At 40.0% G+C, this 19,128-nt stretch overlaps 2 protein-coding genes across 2 annotated transcripts; both read right to left on the reverse strand.

The window, feature by feature from the left end:
* Positions 1 to 511: 511 nt before the first annotated feature.
* On the reverse strand, positions 512 to 3,648 carry LOC149163786 (uncharacterized). Its single transcript, XM_089430803.1, has 3 exons — positions 3,102 to 3,648; positions 2,920 to 2,947; positions 512 to 689 (listed from the first exon to the last, which is right to left on the reverse strand). The coding sequence occupies exons 1-3, from the start codon at positions 3,424 to 3,426 to the stop codon at positions 575 to 577; spliced, it is 468 nt and encodes a 155-aa protein (XP_089286929.1). The 5' UTR covers positions 3,427 to 3,648; the 3' UTR covers positions 512 to 574.
* Positions 3,649 to 6,042: 2,394 nt separating this feature from the next.
* On the reverse strand, positions 6,043 to 9,105 carry LOC149163787 (VAN3-binding protein-like). The gene is made up of 3 exons (XM_089430804.1): positions 8,996 to 9,105; positions 7,270 to 7,389; positions 6,043 to 6,326 (listed from the first exon to the last, which is right to left on the reverse strand). The coding sequence occupies exons 1-3, from the start codon at positions 9,017 to 9,019 to the stop codon at positions 6,072 to 6,074; spliced, it is 399 nt and encodes a 132-aa protein (XP_089286930.1). The 5' UTR covers positions 9,020 to 9,105; the 3' UTR covers positions 6,043 to 6,071.
* Positions 9,106 to 19,128: the final 10,023 nt, after the last annotated feature.

The raw sequence follows: 19,128 nt of genomic DNA on the forward strand, positions 1-19,128 counted from the left end.
AATACCCCTCCGCTAAATTGCGTAGCCAGAGGATTGTAACAAATGAGTGAGTCGAAAGACAACGTTCTTTGGAAAACAGAGCAAGTAATTCTGTGCAATAATAAACTAAGGAGACCATGAAAACAATAAACGTGGAACTCATATTTATACATATATTGGCACCGCATGGAACTCTGCGGTAAAATAAGTTGAAGAGCTATATTAGGTAAACAAAAATACATGATAATCTCGTTTGGAAAACAGTATAAACCCTACAGTAATTGTAACCCAGGAGGGAGACATTCCAAATGTACAGGATATACATAATCATCCCATAAACCAGATGTCATTAGCATATGACTTTCAGTACTTGTAATGAAACATAAACTTAAGGAAATGGACAAGCTGTAAGATAGTTGAAAATATTTACAAATAGGCCAGCGCGGCTCATTCAGCTTCAGAGGTAAAACCCTCGAAGCTAAATTTCTTTACAAAAATATATACATGATACATGAGAACTGAGTCTCGACGGGTAAGCTAAAAACCCTAGCAATACGTTGCAAAGACAGTATCAAACTCTGGAGTAAGGTCCCTCTCACAAGAAAATTAAGGGAGCAATAATTTTAAGAACCATAACCAGATGGAAACCCTCATACCCGGCGGAATTTGGAGTTAATTCCTTCTCTGGAGAACTGTGGTTCATTCGGTGCCTGTTGGGTATACGAACAAAGTCCCACATTGATTAGAAATGGTAGAAGTGGGAAGGATCATGGGTATATAAGGATGAACAAATATCTCCATTGGTATGAGGCCTTTTGGGGTAAAGCCCAAAAACAAACCCATAAGGGCTTAGGCCCAAAGTGGACAATATCATACCATTGTGGAGATATGTGGTGTCCAGAGTCCCAACAAGTGGTATCAGAGCTCTGGTTGGCAAGGGCCTTAGATAGCTGTTCAAAATGTTCCCATCGACAAAGTGGTGGCGCTGGTTGAAGCAATAACTCGTTGCACAAACCAGCAATGTCCGTTGAGTAATCGTTTGATGAGGAGCAAGAAGAAAATGAAGTCTCGAGCCTTTGCCCAACCCTGGGAATATTTTGGAAATTTAAATTAAATTTTGAAAATTTAAATCAGAGCCAGTGAATTGACTCTGGAGTCCAGGAATGTTGTCGAGAGGCTGCATGAAAGGGATGAAGTCGAGAAAACTGTGCCAAACCTTGTATTCTCAGCATGCAAGTTGTGTGTCTCTACGTTCAGTGTGAAGGCTGCATTCTCAGCGTGAAGGCAAGCAGATCTCTGTGCCTGCCCAGCCAGTTCTACGCTGCCAGACCTGCGTGAGGTAGAGAACTCATTATCTAAGCGTGAGTTTGCTTCTGTAAAAGAAAATTATAACGTGATAGAGTGAGACAGCACATAGAGGTCAGAGCTGTGAGGCTTGAGGCTTGTCTTCTATGCATTTGAGGAGGCCATCTGCGTCCTTCTGCGTTTGAAGAGGAGTGCGATTCTGCATGAGGAGGCTATCTGTTTTTTGTGAAGTGTTGCCAGAAAATCAAGAAAGTGTAATTCCTTTTTTTTTCCCAGGAAATTTGTTGAAGGGCTTTTATGGTTAAAGAAAAAAATTCTATTATGAAATAGTAACAGAAATTTTAAATAAAAAATTTCAGTTACAAGAGAAAGGTTAAATAGTGGGATAGGAGTTTTACAGGGTGAAATGCATGGTTAAACTTGGAGCAGTTCAAGTTGTGTGTGGGTCAAGATAGCAACAAAATAAAAAAAAAAAAAAAAATTCATGTAAATGGGTATACGACTGTAAGACCTGGTAAGGCATGCGTACCCCAGTAAATCACTGGTGAACTCTGAGTAAATCACTGGTAAACTCTGAATGTCCACTTGGGTGATATGGGGACGCATGTGATGGTATGATGAAGCATGTTGAACTAGGACAGCTTGTGAGATTATCAAATACTCTAACATTGACTGGGTAGGGCCTGGAGGTGAGTGGAGGCTAGCTCACTTGGCAGATTTGGCTAGATTTGGCCAAGGAAAACCCAAAGTCAAGTTTAAAGGGGGGATTGTTAGATAAACTTGACCCTATGATGGAGTTGAGGTTATGTCAACAGTTATGGTTAATAGTTGTGGTTTGGGCACCTAGTATTGGTGACTCATGGTATTGAGCCCATGGTATTACATGCAGTTGAAGCCCTTAAAAGGCTTGTGTATTCTCCATTGTAGTGAGCCATGGTTGAGCGGTGAAAGCTCAGGTTGTTGGCTGGCTTGGCTGTGTTTGAGCCAAGGACAATAATAGATCTATTATTGGTTGGTTTTTCCCCCAATTGGGGTTTTCCAGATAATCATGGTGTACATGGTTTGAATGTGTATTTCTTGATTGTTATATTTATTTCTCTTGAACCCTAACAAGTGGTATCAGAGCCAAGTTCGAGGTTACCCAAGTGGATGAATCCTCGGAATGCCGAACAAAGATGGTGAGCCCCCGTAAGCCTGTGGATGAGCTCGGTTAAACAGGCTGTGTGCTCCGGATTCTTCATGGACGTGTTGGGGAACACACAGTGAAGAGGAGTTGACCTGGGATGGAGCAAGCTCTTGAGACAGGTGGTGCTACCATGTAAGGCGTGTGCTTCCAACGCATTGGAGCGAAGAATCCTGGTTAGTAGAGAGGGGAGAATCCTGCGGATGGTTTGAGGGGAGGCTCGATGGTCCTTTGTTCGAGGGGAGGATTGTTGGGTATACGAACAAAGTCCTACATTGATTAGAAATGGTAGAAGTGGGAAGGATCATGGGTATATAAGGATGAACAAATATCTCCATTGGTATGAGGCCTTTTGGGGTAAAGCCCAAAAACAAACCCATAAGGGCTTAGGCCCAAAGTGGACAATATCATACCATTGTGGAGATATGTGGTGTCCAGAGTCCCAACAGTGCCAAGCTCGAAGACAGAGCCGAGAGGAACCTGCAAGAGACCACAGACATTAGGTTAGATATCCAAGTAGTCTCAGGACAAACAAAAGGAAAAAAAAACAAAGAACTCTGAATGCATGAGGGGGTTTCAACCATTGTTGCGCAAGTAAATTGGAATTACACAGTCTATACAGCAAAAGTCTTACCAGTGACGGAGTTGGAGAACGAAGACAAAGGTAGGGCGTGCTGAGCACCTCCCATTATCACCGCAGAAGCCTGGATCGAGGAGCAGAACAGGACATGGACGAGAGCAGCGACCAAGCGGCGAATCAAACGAAATGACAGAAGAATGAGGTTCCGAATCAAGACCAAGTGGTGTGTACAAGGACCGAGCTCTCCACAACTGTTGGATCGCCAAGCCTGAAGGAACTTCATAGGAGTGTGTAGGAATTGTAGAGTCGTGAGTATGGCAGAGGTGGAAGAGGAGTACTCAGCCTCAGAACGGTGGTATGAATCATACAAACGTGGCATGAATTGCCTCAGAATACGAGAGAAGCGATATTGGCATTGGTGCCACTTCAATGCGTCTGTTTACAAGGAGCGGAACGCCCTCTTTTCATCTACTAAATTTATAACCACCAAATGGGCTGACGTGCCTTCAAATAAAAGGCCATGGTTGTTTTTATTCAGTACTTATGAAGATTCAATTGATTATTTCGGATATTGTTTCTTCGAAAGGAAATGGAAGACTGCTATCTCGCTCTCTCCTTCCACAGGGAGACAAGGAAGTGATAGGATCGGCCCAAGGCCTGTTCTTGGTGGATATGGGGTAGTAAAAGTACGGTCTGCAATCCTCTCACCCAAGTTTTCTCGAAACTTCCCCCATAAAGACATTGTGGCAATCAAGAGGACTACAAAGAAGTTGTTGTGGGATGGCCTTATCAGAGTGGGCATCAATCACATCAAGGGTACTTTTATTGTATGGATATAAAGAAAAACTGATAAACAATACATTAATACTTCTTTACCATATAAATTACTGCTTTTATGATTGGGTTAATGTGGATCTCCCAACTCTTAGCGTAATTACTTTTTTTTTTATCTCAAGCTTGATATTATCTTCTTCCTTTAGACTCTAAATGTTATATAGGAAATTACAAAGAAAATAGAAATCTAATTTGGGTAATTCTTTTTCTAAATCTCAAGTTTGAGATTTATTAAAACTTCCAGTATTTTGCAAAAACGAGCTTTATATTATCTTCTTCCCTTAGACTCTAAATGTTGTATAGAAAATTACAAAGAAAATAGAAATCTAATTTGAGTGATTTTTTTTCTAAATCTCAAGTTTTATTAAATCTTCCATCTCCTTTGTAGTATTTTGAAAAACGATTATAATAATATAGAAAATTACCAACAACATGAAAATAAACATTTAAATCTTACGCTCGGAGGGCCCAGAAACTTCAATTTTGTGTATTGTATTATGTTTTCTCTCATTTAACAAGTGCTGCATGCAGCCGGTAGTCCCTGCCGGGGTCTGTTAGAAGGTCTACGTTGCCGCCGAAATTTTTTTGAAATTATTTTTAAATGATTTGTATTATTCATAGTACAATACTGAAATCGTAAGAGTAATTTTTTATTTTGTAATAAAAAGATGTCGGTCGAAATTGTTTTCAAATTATTTTTGCAGATTTGTTTTTAAACGAATTGTATTGGTCAGAGTACAATGCTGAAATGGTAAGGGAAGTATTTTATTTTTATTTTTTAATAAATATGTCTTGTCTATTGTTGGCAAAGCAGTGGTGGTATAACCATGAATGGGAAATCCAATATAATTATTGAATTAATTGTTCATTCTGAAATATAATACACTATATAAGACATTGAACTTTGTTGGTCATTATGAAATATTTTTTAATAAATATGTCTTGTCTATTGTTGGCAAAGCAGTGGTGGTATAACCATGAATGGGAAATCCAATATAGTTATTGAATTAATTGTTCATTCTGAAATATAATACACTATATAAGACATTGAACTTTGTTGGTCATTATGAAATACACGATGTAATTACTGAATTAATTGTTCATTCTCAAATACATGATATAAGACACTGAAGTTGTTATTCATAATTTGTTCATTCTGAAATACATGATATAAGACGTTGAACTTGTTATTCATAACTCGTTCATTCTGGAATACATGATATAAGATGTTGAACTGGATGTTCATAATGAAAGACATAAAATTAGATGGTTTTATGATAATAAAAAAACTAACATATGAATGTGATTTTATTGTTATAATATTTCCTTGTAGTTTAGGCCTATTACTCAATAACTTAAATTTTTTGAAATCCCTAGAACATGGTTTTCACGTAAGAGCGTGTGAAATGTTACGAGTAAAAAAATATTGTAGGTATATTCAAATAAGTATATGGGAATAGTTTACTTTCATTAATTAAAAATTAATAAATTTATTATATTTTTCTTTATTATTTTTATTTAAATAAATTTTTAACTATAAATTATTATATATATAATTTATTTGATAAATAATTTAATATAAAATTATTTTTCAAATATTTTAATATATAAAAAAAATTAAAATATAATTTTTTAAATTTTAATTAATTATCAATAATTATAATTATAGATAAATAATAAAGAGTTAAATTTTACACCAAACTAGCTGCTCAACCTTCACACCCAAACAAAGAGCACTTTCGCACATTTCTTTCTTACACTTTGCTTATTCTGTCAGTATCGTCCATTGGCTGCTCCGATTAGCTAATTTCTTTATTCAACAACTGATTATCCCTTTGTGTGGACTGTGACAGGCTGGACCTGCAGGCATCTTAACGCACATAGAGGTATTCTAATCCATTTACAACACATTGAGACAGGGTTTTAAGTGTAAGCTTCCCGACACCGCCACCCTCCGCACTGGTTTTTTTTATTACCATACTTCATAGAAATTGATCGTTCAAATGACATGTGTGGTTCAACAGACGTGGTTCCTTATACTGCTCGCATTCCATCCTTCGCCGACACGTGGGGATGGGTTATGGTACTCCCGAGAATTAGCTGCTCGACACTCTCTGCCAGTTAAAATTGACATACTCCTTCATCTTTCTTACTTAATACTTAATTCTGCCAGGGAAATACTTTAAAATTTTAATTTTGGGTAAGTATGGATGCAACTGCCATACTTGTCTTTGATTGACTACTCTCACCACTACCAGAAGATGTAGCAGTTGCTGCTGCAACTGCAGCAACCGCAGAAGCTACACCAGCAACTGAAATAGCAGCATGAACTTGTGCATTATGAACCCGGGTCTCTTCTTTTTTCTTCTCTTTTATATCTTTTAGCCACCGTCCTACTGTTTTTCCCCCAAAATGTGTTTTTGTTGAGTTGACAGTCTTACAGAACTGCCAATAAATTAAAATTTGCAGGGTTAGAGTCTTCAAGCAAACACTAGGTATCCTAGTACCATAGCACTCTCTAGATGAGCTACCCAACAGGTGGCATGACTGGAAAAAGAGAAGGGGGCTGTAATAATCCCTCCGCCACTCCAGATAAAAATTCTTGACATTAGCTGTTTCAAAGAAATTTTATATAAATTTTAAACTCCCAGAATGAAGCTGGAATGTGACCCATATAGTGAAAATAATATTAAGACATTCAAGAATCCCAATAGCAAAGTTGTTCTTATGTTTAATGGCAAAGTTGACCTATTGTGGTGGATAACAGCTACTCCATTCAACACGCAGAACCTTCATGGCTTTCATTGGAATGTCGAATATCTAACGCCTGCTAGTCTTTGAATCAAAAGCTTATATTTTTATCTTCCAGCTATTTTTATAAAGAGATCAAACATTCACTTTGAATCAAAAGCTTATATTTTTATCTTCCAGCTATTTTTATAAAGAGATCAAACATTCATAAAAAGGGTAAAATATCTTCATTGTGCACAGATGAAAACACCAATGCGTTCCAAGATTGAAGCAATGATAGAGGTAAGGCTCTCCGTTGTAAATTTATTATACTTTTCATTCAAATGTATAAGAACCAGAACGATTGTAAAGGAAGCTGAATGTAAATACCATAACTGTACCCAGTAGCAGAATACAAAAATTGAAACAAAGAACCATATAACGAACCTAAACCTACACATCAGAATTGAAAGCTTGTTGCAGTAAACCAGGCTTGAAGAAGATAATGTCAACCACATAACATATCTAAAATTCTCTTGCACAATTGCTGTCTAGGTGTGGCAACACAGAGGTGATAAACTCATTGTTGAATACATTCAAGAAACATGATTTATTAGGTTTCATGATCTGCTCCAGAAAACATTGTAAAATAACATACCTTGAAATCATCAGATCCCCTTGGTGAAACTGGAGGACTCCCATTAAATGAGCCAGCACTTCGGATACTCAGTGGACCACTGCTATGCAGACTCTTTCTTGATGTCAGATGGCATTGTTCCTGTGAAGGAAATTAATTCATGAGATTCCAACAAACAGCTATACAAAAGATAATGACAATCTTGACATCAAAGGCTCTGACAGAAACCTAGAAAGGATCTCTGGAATCTAAACGCAAAAATAAAGGCAACAATTAATACTTCAAACTCCATAGTCGAGTAAAAATGTAGATCAGACTTGTAAGGTTAGTTGTATTTAAAGTCAATTTAACCCTAAATCTACATTGATATCATTTCAAACATCAAAGCAGCTGAAGCATGCAAGGTACATATCAGTCAGACAAATTAATCCACAGAAAATGTCATTAAGCCCATCAAATACAAGAAATCTGACTGCAAAGTAAGGATACAATGGAAGCCTACTTGGATCCAAATTACTATCCCCACACAACTGTAAATATGTTACTCCCTTTTATGATTTTTTACCATCATTCAAATAAATTATATATTTCTATTCAACTTTCCCACTTATTCTTAAGGGTGTGAAGATGCCCTTGCATCTTCTGATTTACACTATTATATCCTCTAAAAAGAATAAAGACACATGTTATGTCAGAAATAATGAAAAACCCCTTAAAGACAGTATAACCTTATGCAAGCAGTAAAGAGCTTTGAGAAAGACTGCAGATATCCGTGCACTCTACAGGGGTGTTGCGCTGCGGAAGTGGCAGGATAGACAGATAATGCAACAAGTGCCTGCTGACACGGAACAGTTACTTGAGCAGTAATTAGCATACATGCTTGGCACCCTGTGGCCATTATAGTGTTATTTTGTCCTCATTATAGTTTCGAGACATTGCCTTAATTTTTTTGACAGAACCAGCACGGAATACCAACAATGGCTAAATTACTTATTTATCTTCAGGTTTTAAGGAAAAAGGGTCTAGAATACACTCGTGTGAATAAAAAGACAATTAATGGTTCAGATTCCACAGCTAAGTAACAGGATTAGTGGGTGGAAACCAAAAAGGTCGTAGTTCTAATAATTTTCATTCAATCGAAAGCAATTTCAATCTACAACTGCCAATATTTATAATCTATACCAATCACTCCGTAATGCAACCACCACATGGAGCATTCTATCAGAACCTCGTTTGACACAACAATAAACATTAGACCACCAGCAGACAGCATACCTTACCAGGTAGTTTCACTACATATATACCTTAACATTTTCGATTGATAAATTGTGTATATCGAGAATCGCTAAAACATTACATCAGAAGGAGCTTATACAGTTCGTTATGCATCAAACAAGCAAACATCCGAAACATCTGGCTGTGCTAATGAATAGACAAATCCGATTGCCACAGAAAAACAGAAGCAACCTACCTAGATCCACATTACTGCTTGAAGCTAGCATTTGCTAAGAGTATTGGCTTGTAGTCTGGTATTAAACTGATTAGTTTGTTTGACATAGAGGGGTTTCTATTTCCGCTGACTGAGCGTAAATAAATGCTCTTACCAAATACTCGTTCTTTGACTAAAAACAATCTAAATTACAAGGACAATGACGGATCTTGCACCAGAGTTATACAAACGTTGAAGAAAAACAAAGCTTAATGTACAAACCATAAGCAATAGTACAAAAGATCAAGAGAAACTTACAGATTGTGATAAAATTCTTTCCATTACTAGCTCTGTGGTTGCATTCGATGCATATGTAAATGGGACTGTAGCCAGAGATAAATTTTCTGCATTTCTACTTGCTCCTTGGGTTGTTGTTACTCCGGAGAATTGGCTTTGTAGACCACCACTTCTGCATATGCAAACAGCTGGCACTTGTAGGATGCACGACAGTGCATGCACGACAGGGAGAATAGGTACCAAAAACTTAGGACAAACTAAGTTGTGCTTTTGATAAAATGTTCAGCTCTGCAATATAAGGAAACTTTGGATAACAAAAACTTTTCATCTCCGAAAACTTTGGATATCTTATTTTTACGCCGAACATAATGTCTTGAAAGCTGGGAAGCCCGCAATAAGACCCCCAATTTTGTTGTCCAATCAAAAATTACATAATAAATTTTATATTATTTTCTACTATGAAAACTTTGGTTAAAGTTGTGATGCGCACCGATATTTTTGGGTCAAACAAGAGAATAATAAGTGGTCAACGCACAATCGATCACTAAGAGTCCCAGGCAGGGACTAATAAGAATATGATTTAAAAACTTCAATTTTGTGTATTGTATTATGCTTTCTCTCATTTAATAAGAATATGATTTAAATTTTGTTGCTGATTTTGTTTTCATAGTCATGTTTATATATCTAACTCATGCTACTTTACAATTGTCTTTAATTAAGATACAAATGAGTTCACAAGATAGTGTAAAAAAAATATTTTTTCCAAGTCATTCTTGACATATTATTTACACGTGTTTCTTTCCTTTGTTTATTGGTTGTAGATTCTGATTTTTATAATCTTAAATCTTTTAAAACTTTGTTCATTTGGCTATTAGTTCAAATATATTAATGAGAAAAATAATTTAGGGATTTTTAGTTTTAGATAAGAAGTTATATATACTAGATTCTAATCTAATAGAGTTAATTATTTCTTATAACCAGATGTGTTAAAGGAGTGCATTATATTCAATTGGTGTGCATACAGATTTATTGAATCCTCCGTACAGTTTTTTGCATTTAAGTCAAAATTAAACTAGTTTTATTATCTATTGCTTTTTAGTTTTTAAGGTTTATTTATAGGTATGTGAAGCATGGCTTTTTAGATTGAATATTGTGAAGCATGGTCTGTTTTGCAGAAAATAGGCTTTACAGAGATTTGGAGTTTTGAATATTGGTAGAGGCACACCATGGGTTTGAGTCAAGTTGAACAAAGTCCACTTGCAGAATTGGATGATATTGAACGAAGATTGATGGAATTGAAGGAAGAATTTTGTGTGACAGTGAAGGCTCTTCGTGCATTAGCCAAGGAAGGGATATCTGACACAAATAGAAGTGAGTTCCATCAACTTATGAGGGAAGTGGACTGTATGGAAGAAAAACTGAGAAAGGTGAAGGAAAAGAAAGGTGTTTTTTGGAATAAGGCAACCGAGCTTGAAGTGAAATTTGCTCTTGAGAAAGAGGAGGTCGTAGTTTTTACTCATGTTGAGAAAGAAGCTATGATACATAATGAAGAAGATCTTGGTGGGATGGAGCCTACTATAGTTGAACCAAACATGGAGGATGTTGCAGAGATGACAACGAAAGAGGAAGAACTTGAGGCACCATTAATTGCTCAAGTTGACCAGATTCGTGCACGATACAGACATTGCTGGCAGAAGGAAATCACGTGGAGAAGCCTTATGATGAAGTAATTATTATTGTTACTTATGTTTCATTGGAGCTTTTAGAGGATGGACCATTTGCACGGACGGGAAAAGGAGTTTTCCAATGCGATAGACAACCTTACCATGGATGACTACGATGAGACTTTATGCATTGAGGAAGCATGAAACATGGACTATTGTAGGACTTGTTGGGGCTATTTGTGACCTTATGATAGAAGGGGCAAGTGCCCGTGACAAGGGAGGAACATTATGAGCTTTATGGGGGACGAGTCATGCTTAGGCATATGGAGAATTGGTTAAGTGCCCGGTATGACTCATTGACAATTTTGAAGCAAGGACGCTTCGAATTTATGATGACATGATACTTGGGTGGACTTCTTCATGGCTGAGACCAAGAGGCATTCTTGGTGGATCTTTAGTGAGGGAGGAAACAATGATGGGAGGAACCTGTGACATGAAATGATATGACTATATGAGGGTTGAGTGATAGAGGGCACTAAACCTGATTAAGGACGAGGATGTGATGATCGATGTTGTGATGAGTATACTTAGGTAGAAAACATGGGAAACCAGAGTCATGGACATCAAGTTGGGTAGATGCAGCATGTCAGACATTGTGAAGGGACATTATGCATGAGCATTTATAGAGATGTCACTATGGGCATCCAATGAGAAGTGTTAAGGCATGGATGTTCCGTGGCTGGACTTGCTGATGCGACTTGGAGACATTTTACAAAAGAGATGATGGGGATGTTTTGCACCTTTGTGCAACAATACTATGGTTGTTTTATGAGAAACCTATGAGAGTATTCATATGACATGGAGTGCAGAGGCATCTTGTAGTGGTACTTGAGGCTGAGTTAGGTATGCTTGCCGAGGTGTTGGATGGAGAAGGTTCATGGGAGCTCATGATGTCCTTAGAGAGTTGCAAATGATGAAGTTGATGGATTTGCAATGATGGATATGCCTTGGGGTTGCACTTGGGAATGGGTTGCGTTGATGAAACTTGACCTCTTTTGATAGACATGGTGGTTGATTGGTTTATGACCATGGGGAGCACATGGGTGAGATGATGAGGTAGGTGTAGACTTGCCCCTTTGACAAAGTTGATGGATGGCATATTGCAGATGAGATGGAGATTTCTTGATGGACTTGGATATGGCACATTGGGAGTTGACTTGATGCGATAAATCTTCATTGATTTGAGGAGAGGAGCCTCTCACATATAGATGATGATTCTTAGATGGATGTTTTTGTTTGGTACATTGCCACTGCACATGGAACTTAGCATTGATGACAACATGTTGTAGATGAGATGGAGACTACTTCATGGACCTGGCAATGGATTACTTTACACTTGATAGAGATGGGATGGATTCTTGATCAAGTTGATCTTGTGAAAGGATGCTGGAGAAACGACTATTGATGGCATGAGGAGGTGCATTCTCATGGTTTGATCATGACAGTTGGACTAATCACTTGACTAGTTTGAGTCATGGGGGACATTAGTGTAGTGAGATATGTTTGAGTCGAGTTGGAGTATCATGGTAGTATTTGACATGATGGTGATACATGATGCGTCGACATGATATATGTTGCAGTGAGAGCATGTAACTTGAGTTACATGGGTTGGCCTTCCATAATGTAGCAACACATGGAGATTATGACGGATGTGGTTGATGATAACTGATTGAGGAGACTTTCCCGTTCATGGAGTCATTAGCCTTGATAGAGGCTTATGCGATGGACAGCAGAGTTGGACAGCGTGGACATTTGTTAGGGCTAGTGACACTTTGCGACATTTTTATGATGATGGTGTTGTTGAGGACGATAACCTTATTTAGAGTGGGGGAGGATGTTAGGTCCCCAAGTTGGTGATGTGCGACAGAGTTGTAGCGGACGCACCCATGTGCGAAAGTCGCCCATGTTGACTGACTCAGGTGGAGAGCGCTCCGTTATGTGCGACGACTTGAAATGACTTTCAGTTAACTGCGACCAATGAACACACTTATAGTGAGTGCGCCAATATTGATCCAACACCATCCCATCACAACAAGGGCCTGGTTGGAGAAGTGCAACAAGCATGTGACTGGTCGGAGAAGTGCAACGGGCGGATGTGAGACGAAATGGCGTGTTGGGTGAAGGGAAAACCGGGCGACTTGAGCTGGACACCCGAGTGGGTGCACACCTAAACTAACAGATACGGCCAAGTACAGAGACATATGTGGACGAAGTGTGGAGTTGAGTGTGTGGTTCGATTGGCCAACTGAGCAATAACTTATACAATGGGTCGACGACACAAAAATGTTGGGCCGATCTGAAAGGCCAACTTATAGCCAACGACATGGGAAATATTTGTAGATAGGACAACATACGATTATGTGCATTCCAACGTATGGAGACATTGTGGGCCGACCTTTGGAGGAGCCAAAATGTCACGACTTTTGGATTTTTACTATGGTGGTACCCGTATGTATGGAGGCAATTGCAATCACTTGGAGACATCAATGAACTTGCGCTAAAACATCGCAAAGATACAAGACAAGTGAGGGAGGCATAAGGAGAAGGCTGCGGAGTAAGAACCGAAGGTTGCGTTACAGGCAGGTTGGGTCGATGTTTAGGAGCAGCATGTTCAGCGGGTAAGGTGAGTCAGGCGAACAGGCTGCATAGTGTCCAGGATGTGTACCCACACCGATGGGTGACTGTGGAACGACAATGTTGGAGGCTATTCAGGCAACATTTCTGAACAAAGTCACAGTTCGACAACGAGTCATGTTGAGTGTGGTTCATGTGCATAAATGGGCATACCACATAGTAAATGTTATCCGATAGCAAAACATAGTGTGCATGTTCAGGTAGAGTTGAACGGGTGTAGTACGATTGTGCTGAGACTATCCTGGGGCTTCCACCAGTGTGGATGATCTGGATTTAAATAGGAACACAACAAATTACAAAGATAACCATAAACAAAAAGATGCAGTGGAAATAATACTTCATTTCATTAATGTAAAATACTGAAATATGCTTACAAACAGAAATGGAAATAAACCAGCTAGGGCAACGGTAGCTTATCTCTGAGAAGAGATGTGACGGATACATGCCTCTGAACTGTGTTACAATGAGGCTCGAAGGCCTATTTATTGTTGAGAAATAATGGAAAACCCTAAACATCCAAAAACCTAACCCTAGAAGATGAAATGCCAAACTATGGGCCCCCTTTGGGTAAATTGGTACAACAACTTCCCAGGGTCGTAACTTTAGCATACATCTTTGTTTGACGCGCACAATATCTCGTTAGAAAGATCTATCCAAGAAATACAACTTTGGGAAGAGTAGCATCGGTCAATTTTCCCCAGAAAATGTTGTTTAAGGCCTCGAAACGGCTTCAGAAGTTCAGGACCCGAAAAACTGCTAAAAATATTAAATTGTGCTACAATTAAGGAAACTGAAAAGATGAAAGAAACAATGGTGGGGGTCCAAGTGGACTTGGTGGGTGGCCACCAATATCCACCTGGATCATTCCTCCCCCCAAGGAAGCAATGGTACCCATTGCGTTGAGTTCCTTCATGAGATGAGGAAACCTTTACTGAACTTGGTCCCTGGTGAGTCACTTGCCCTGGTGAAGGAGTTGGCCTGCTTTGACAACTCGATACAGTTGGATATTCTGTTGGTGAGTGTGCTTGATCTGTGTGTCCATGATCCGATCAATTGCAGCTTGTTCCATGCAATCTGGATTTAACTCTGTGGGTGTGAGCTGTTTTGCAATGTCGGATGTGTCTATTAATGGTGGAAAGTATGGACGAAGGCAATCCACATTGAATAGTGGGTGCAGGCCAAGGAATGGGGGAATGTTGGGCTCAAATTAATTGTCTCCCACAACCTTGGTAATGGTGTAAGGACCATATCGGAGTGGTCTAATTTTCCGATAGGCTCCAGTAAGGCATTCCTTTTGCAAATGCAACCAGACTTTGTCACCCACATGAAACTTGTGTGGCACCAGATGTTGATCATGTCGATGCTTGTACTTGGCATTTTATTTCTCGAGAATGTCATGGACCTGTTGGAGAATATGTTGGATGTGATCAATGAAGTTGTTTGCCTTATCTGTTTCAGACGAGACATGAGACGAATCTACGTGAGTAGCTACAAATGGCATGGCCACATCAATGGGACATAGTGGCTAGAATCCCAAGCCCACCTGAAAAGGGTTGTGGCCAGTTGAGTTATGGAGAGCCCAGATGTAGTTGCACTAAACATAGGGGAGGCTCTAATCCCATGTGTGTGGATGCTTTGAGTTGCACATGCACAGAATGTGTACGATCATCCTGTTGACAACCTCTATCTGGCCATCAGTTTGAGGATGGAAGGTTGTGGACTTAGTGAATTTGGTGTCCAGCATCGACCAGAGACTAGACCAAAATGTATTGAGGAACTTGTTGTCCCGATTTGAGATGATAGGCTGTGAGATACCAAGTGTACCCACACTCGTTCAAAGAAGATTTTAGCAGTGCCTTCTGTTGTGATATTTTTCTTGTAGGCCGTCGTAATGGCCATCTTCGAGAACCTGTCGACGACCACAAAAACACAGTCATTTCCATGCTTAGTGGAAGGAAGGCCTGACATGTAATCCATGGAGATGGATTCCCAAGGTTGACTCGGGGTAGGCATCAGGGTATAGAGGCCTTGCTTCTTGATGGTTGGTTTGGCAATGGCACAGGCAGTGCATGATCTGATGTACTTCCCGACATCCTGTCGAAGATTCAGCCAATAGAAATAGTTTTACAGTACTTCCACCATTTTCTCGACCCCAAAATGCCTAGCATCTCAACTGTAGTGCGCTTCCCAAATCATCTTGGCACGCTCACTTAAAGGAACACAAAGGTGACATAGGTGGCATAACAAGGCATCCTAGAGTTGAAAATCTAGAACATGCTGACCCTCCAAGAGTGTCTAGTATGTGTGGCCAAATTTTGGGTGCTTTTGTAGAGAAGTGGCCAATTAGAAGGCTTGTGCCAACAAGAGTTGAGCATGGTGGTTAATGCCATGATCAGTGGTCGACTCAGGCAATCTGCAACATTATTGGTGCTGCCCTTCTTATAGTTGATATTCAAATGGAACTGTTACAGGTATGTGGACCACCTCTGATGGCAATCATTCTGCAATTTGAAAATTTCCCTTGGGTCTATATGAACTGCAGGGGTTAGTGGTTTATGTGGATGATTGTTTCCTTCCCCAAAATGTAATGCTTCCATTGTTGGTAGGCCTGCACAATGGAATACATCTCTTTGTCATAAGTGGGATACTTCTAGACTGTGTATGAAAGTGTCTCACTGTTATATGCCACTGGATGCCCGTGTTGAGTAAGGACTGCCCCAATAGCATAGTCAGAGGCATCTGTCTCGACCTCAAATGGTTGTTGCAAGTCTGGTAATGTGAGCATCGGTGCTGAGTAGAGGCGATATTTCAACTATGTGAATGCCTTTTGTTGAGATTCAGACCAAAATAATTTTGCTTCTGCTCCTCCCTTGGTGACTTGAATCAAGGGCCAAGCGATATGAGAAAATCCCAACATGAACCTGCGGTAGAAGTTGGCAAGACCGAGAAAGTTGCGGAGCTCTGTCAGAGTGGTTGGAGATGGCCAATCCCGAATGACTTGGATCTTGGCTGGATCCACATGCACCCCTGTTCATCAATAATGTATCCCAGACACTGAACCAAGGTCATGCCAAAAGTGCATTTCTCCAAATTTGCACATAACTTGTGTTGTTGCAGTGTTTGGAGAACCTGCCGGATGTGGTGGAGGTGCTCTTCCCAACTCTGGCTAAAGATCAGGATGTCATCCAAGTATACCACTACAAATGAGTTGGTGAATGGCCACAAGATGTCATCCATTAGCCTCATGAAGGTTGCAGGAGCATTCATCAATCTGAAAGGCATAACCAACCATTCGAAAAGGCCCTTGTTGGCTTTGAAGGCAGTCTTCGACACATTGGAGGGCTCGATTGGTACCTAGTGATATCTTGACTTCAAATCAATCTTGCTGATATATTTTTCCCCCTTAAGTTGGTCCTAGAGGTCATCAATCCGTGGGATCAGGTACCTATTACAAACAATGATCTCGTTCAGCACCCGATAGTTAATACAAAGTCTCCAAGTCCCATCCTTCTTCTGTACCAACACGATTGAGCTCCCACATGGCTATGAACTCGAACGGATGTGACCTTTCTGTAGCAGCTCCTGAATCTGCCTATTGATTTCATCGTTCTCCAGAACAGAGTGTCGATAGATTGGCCCATTGGGAAGTGGCGCACTTGGGGTTAGATCGATGGAGTGCTTGACCTGACAGTGCAAAGGAACCCCTGCGGGGGAGGTGAAGATGTCCTTGTGCTCCTTCACGACCTTGTCCATCTATAGTTGTCATGCGGAGGGGCCCTGTCTGGAGGTCGTGGCCATCGTCTTCTTCTTTCCTTGAGGGTGTATCATCAAGAAAAAAAAATTCCTAGTTTTGGAAATGAGCTTACTGCATTGTTTTGCAGTAACCAAAGAGATGGCGAGAGGCGGTGCTATCTCTGGTATCATGTACAACTTATTTCCCAAAGTAACAATAACAGCACAGGTCCTTGATTCATACACAGCATGTCGCTTCCACAAGTATGGTTGTCCTACTAATATATCACAAACTTCAAGGGGAACAATGTCACACAATACCTCATCCGTGAAGGGCTTGATGTTATATGGAAGGTGACACTGCTAGCTCACGCAAAGATCCTATCCTTGGTGAAGCCACCCAATGGTGTACAGTTGTGGTCAGTAAGCCCAGCTGCTTCACGACCCCTGCCGAAATGATGTTCTTTTGGCTCCCGCTGTCAACAATGAACTGTATCAGGGATCCCTTTACCCACATCTAGGAGTGGAAGAGACGCTCCTCCTCCTATGGATATTCGGGTTCCTCCTTTTGGATATTCGTGGTGGCAACAGTGGCATTGGGCTCCGCATCGATAATCTACTTCCCTTTGTCAATCCCCTTATCGGGTTTTGACTCAAAGTCAGAACATGCATCTAATTCTGAAACCTTTAGCTCAGCCATCTGTGACTGCTTGGCCCGACACTCACTTGTGTTGTGAGTGGAGCTCTTATGGAACTCACACCACTTTCCTGTGTCCTTTTTCATCTTCGCGACGTTGTTCTTTGCTTGCAGCTTTGGTGGGTTGTCTTTAGCCACAATGCCTTGGATTTTTCCTTTGTTCTGCGGTTTTGGGGCACCTTTCCCTTGCTTTAGATTCGCAGATCCAAAGTCTCTCTTCTTCTATTTAAACTTTTTCTCAATCTTCACGGCATATCGGTATGTCATGCCGAGTGAGGAGATGTTTAGAAATTCTATTTCTTCCTGGATGTACTTGTGCATGCATCTGTGGTATTTGAGTACCAAATGCTGCTCTAAATCCTTGATACCCAACTTTGTGTGAATGGTATGGAAAATATTGGTAAAATTTGGCATGTCTTGGTCCCTTCCCTGTTGTAGCGTGGTCCACTTTATGTATTGATCCTCATAGGTTTTGACAGGGTAGTACTACTCCTTGATGGCATCCTGGAATGAATTCCAAGTGGGTACGACTAAAAATAGTGAGTCTGTACTTTCATCCTTCTGCTCGCAGTAGGTTTCCCACCAGTCCTTGACATGGGGGGCTGCTTTGAGAAGAGTGAAAATAATCTTTTCCCGACTAGAAAATTCATGAACAGAAAAATAACCCTCTAGCAAATTTAACCATTTATCGACGACATCTGCGTCTATCTGACCCTCGAATATGGGGATTTAAAAATTAACTTGTACCTTAAATGGTGTGGCATTTCTAGCGTAGCTGTTGGAAGTCGATGCATCACCCATGGGTAGCCGCTGAAGGATCTGGGAAAATTTGTCCATCATTTCCTTCCTTTCTCGCTCCAGGGATTCTTCAAGAAAGATTTTGATAGGATATCTTGCCCCCTCATCTTTCTTTTCATCCACCATGGGAGGCCGTCGAGATTTGTGAGGTTGGTCTTGCAAAGGTTCGACCACTTCAAGCCCTAACTCCTTATATCCCGACCTCATTGAGGACATGCAAAGAAAAACAAAGAAAACACAGACCGCTCTGATACCATTGATCTAGATTTAAACAGGAATGAAACAAATTACAGAGATAACCATAAATAGAAATATGCAGTGGAAATAATACTTCATTTCATTAATGTAAAATACTTAAATATGGTTACAAACAGAAATGGAAATAAGCCAGCTAGGGCAATAGTAGCTTATCTCTGAGAAGAGATGTGACAGCTACATGCCTTTGAACTATGTTACAATGAGGTTTGAAGGCCTATTTATTGTTGAGAAATAATGTAAAACCCTATACATCCAAAAACCTAACCCTAGAAGATGAAATGCCAAACTGTGGGCCCCATTTGGGTAAATTG

The sequence above is a fragment of the Pinus tabuliformis genome, chromosome 5_1 (genome assembly GCF_031772625.1).
Source record: "Pinus tabuliformis cultivar Carrire ecotype Pingquan chromosome 5_1, CPIR1, whole genome shotgun sequence".
NCBI lineage: Eukaryota > Viridiplantae > Streptophyta > Pinopsida > Pinales > Pinaceae > Pinus > Pinus tabuliformis.

Excerpts from the sequence above, each read along its gene's own strand:
- LOC149163786 (XM_089430803.1), bottom strand. The coding sequence starts at position 3,426 with ATGCCACGTTTGTATGATTCATACCACCGTTCTGAGGCTGAGTACTCC. Across the intron at positions 2,948-3,101 it reads GTTCTCCAACTCCGTCACTG|GTTCCTCTCGGCTCTGTCTT; the intron begins GTAAGACTTTTG and ends GGTCTCTTGCAG. Across the intron at positions 690-2,919 it reads CGGCTCTGTCTTCGAGCTTG|GCACCGAATGAACCACAGTT; the intron begins GCACTGTTGGGA and ends TATACCCAACAG.
- LOC149163787 (XM_089430804.1), bottom strand. The coding sequence starts at position 9,019 with ATGGAAAGAATTTTATCACAATCT. Across the intron at positions 7,390-8,995 it reads AAAGAATTTTATCACAATCT|GAACAATGCCATCTGACATC; the intron begins GTAAGTTTCTCT and ends TTTCCTTCACAG. Across the intron at positions 6,327-7,269 it reads GGGGATCTGATGATTTCAAG|TTCTGTAAGACTGTCAACTC; the intron begins GTATGTTATTTT and ends ATTTATTGGCAG.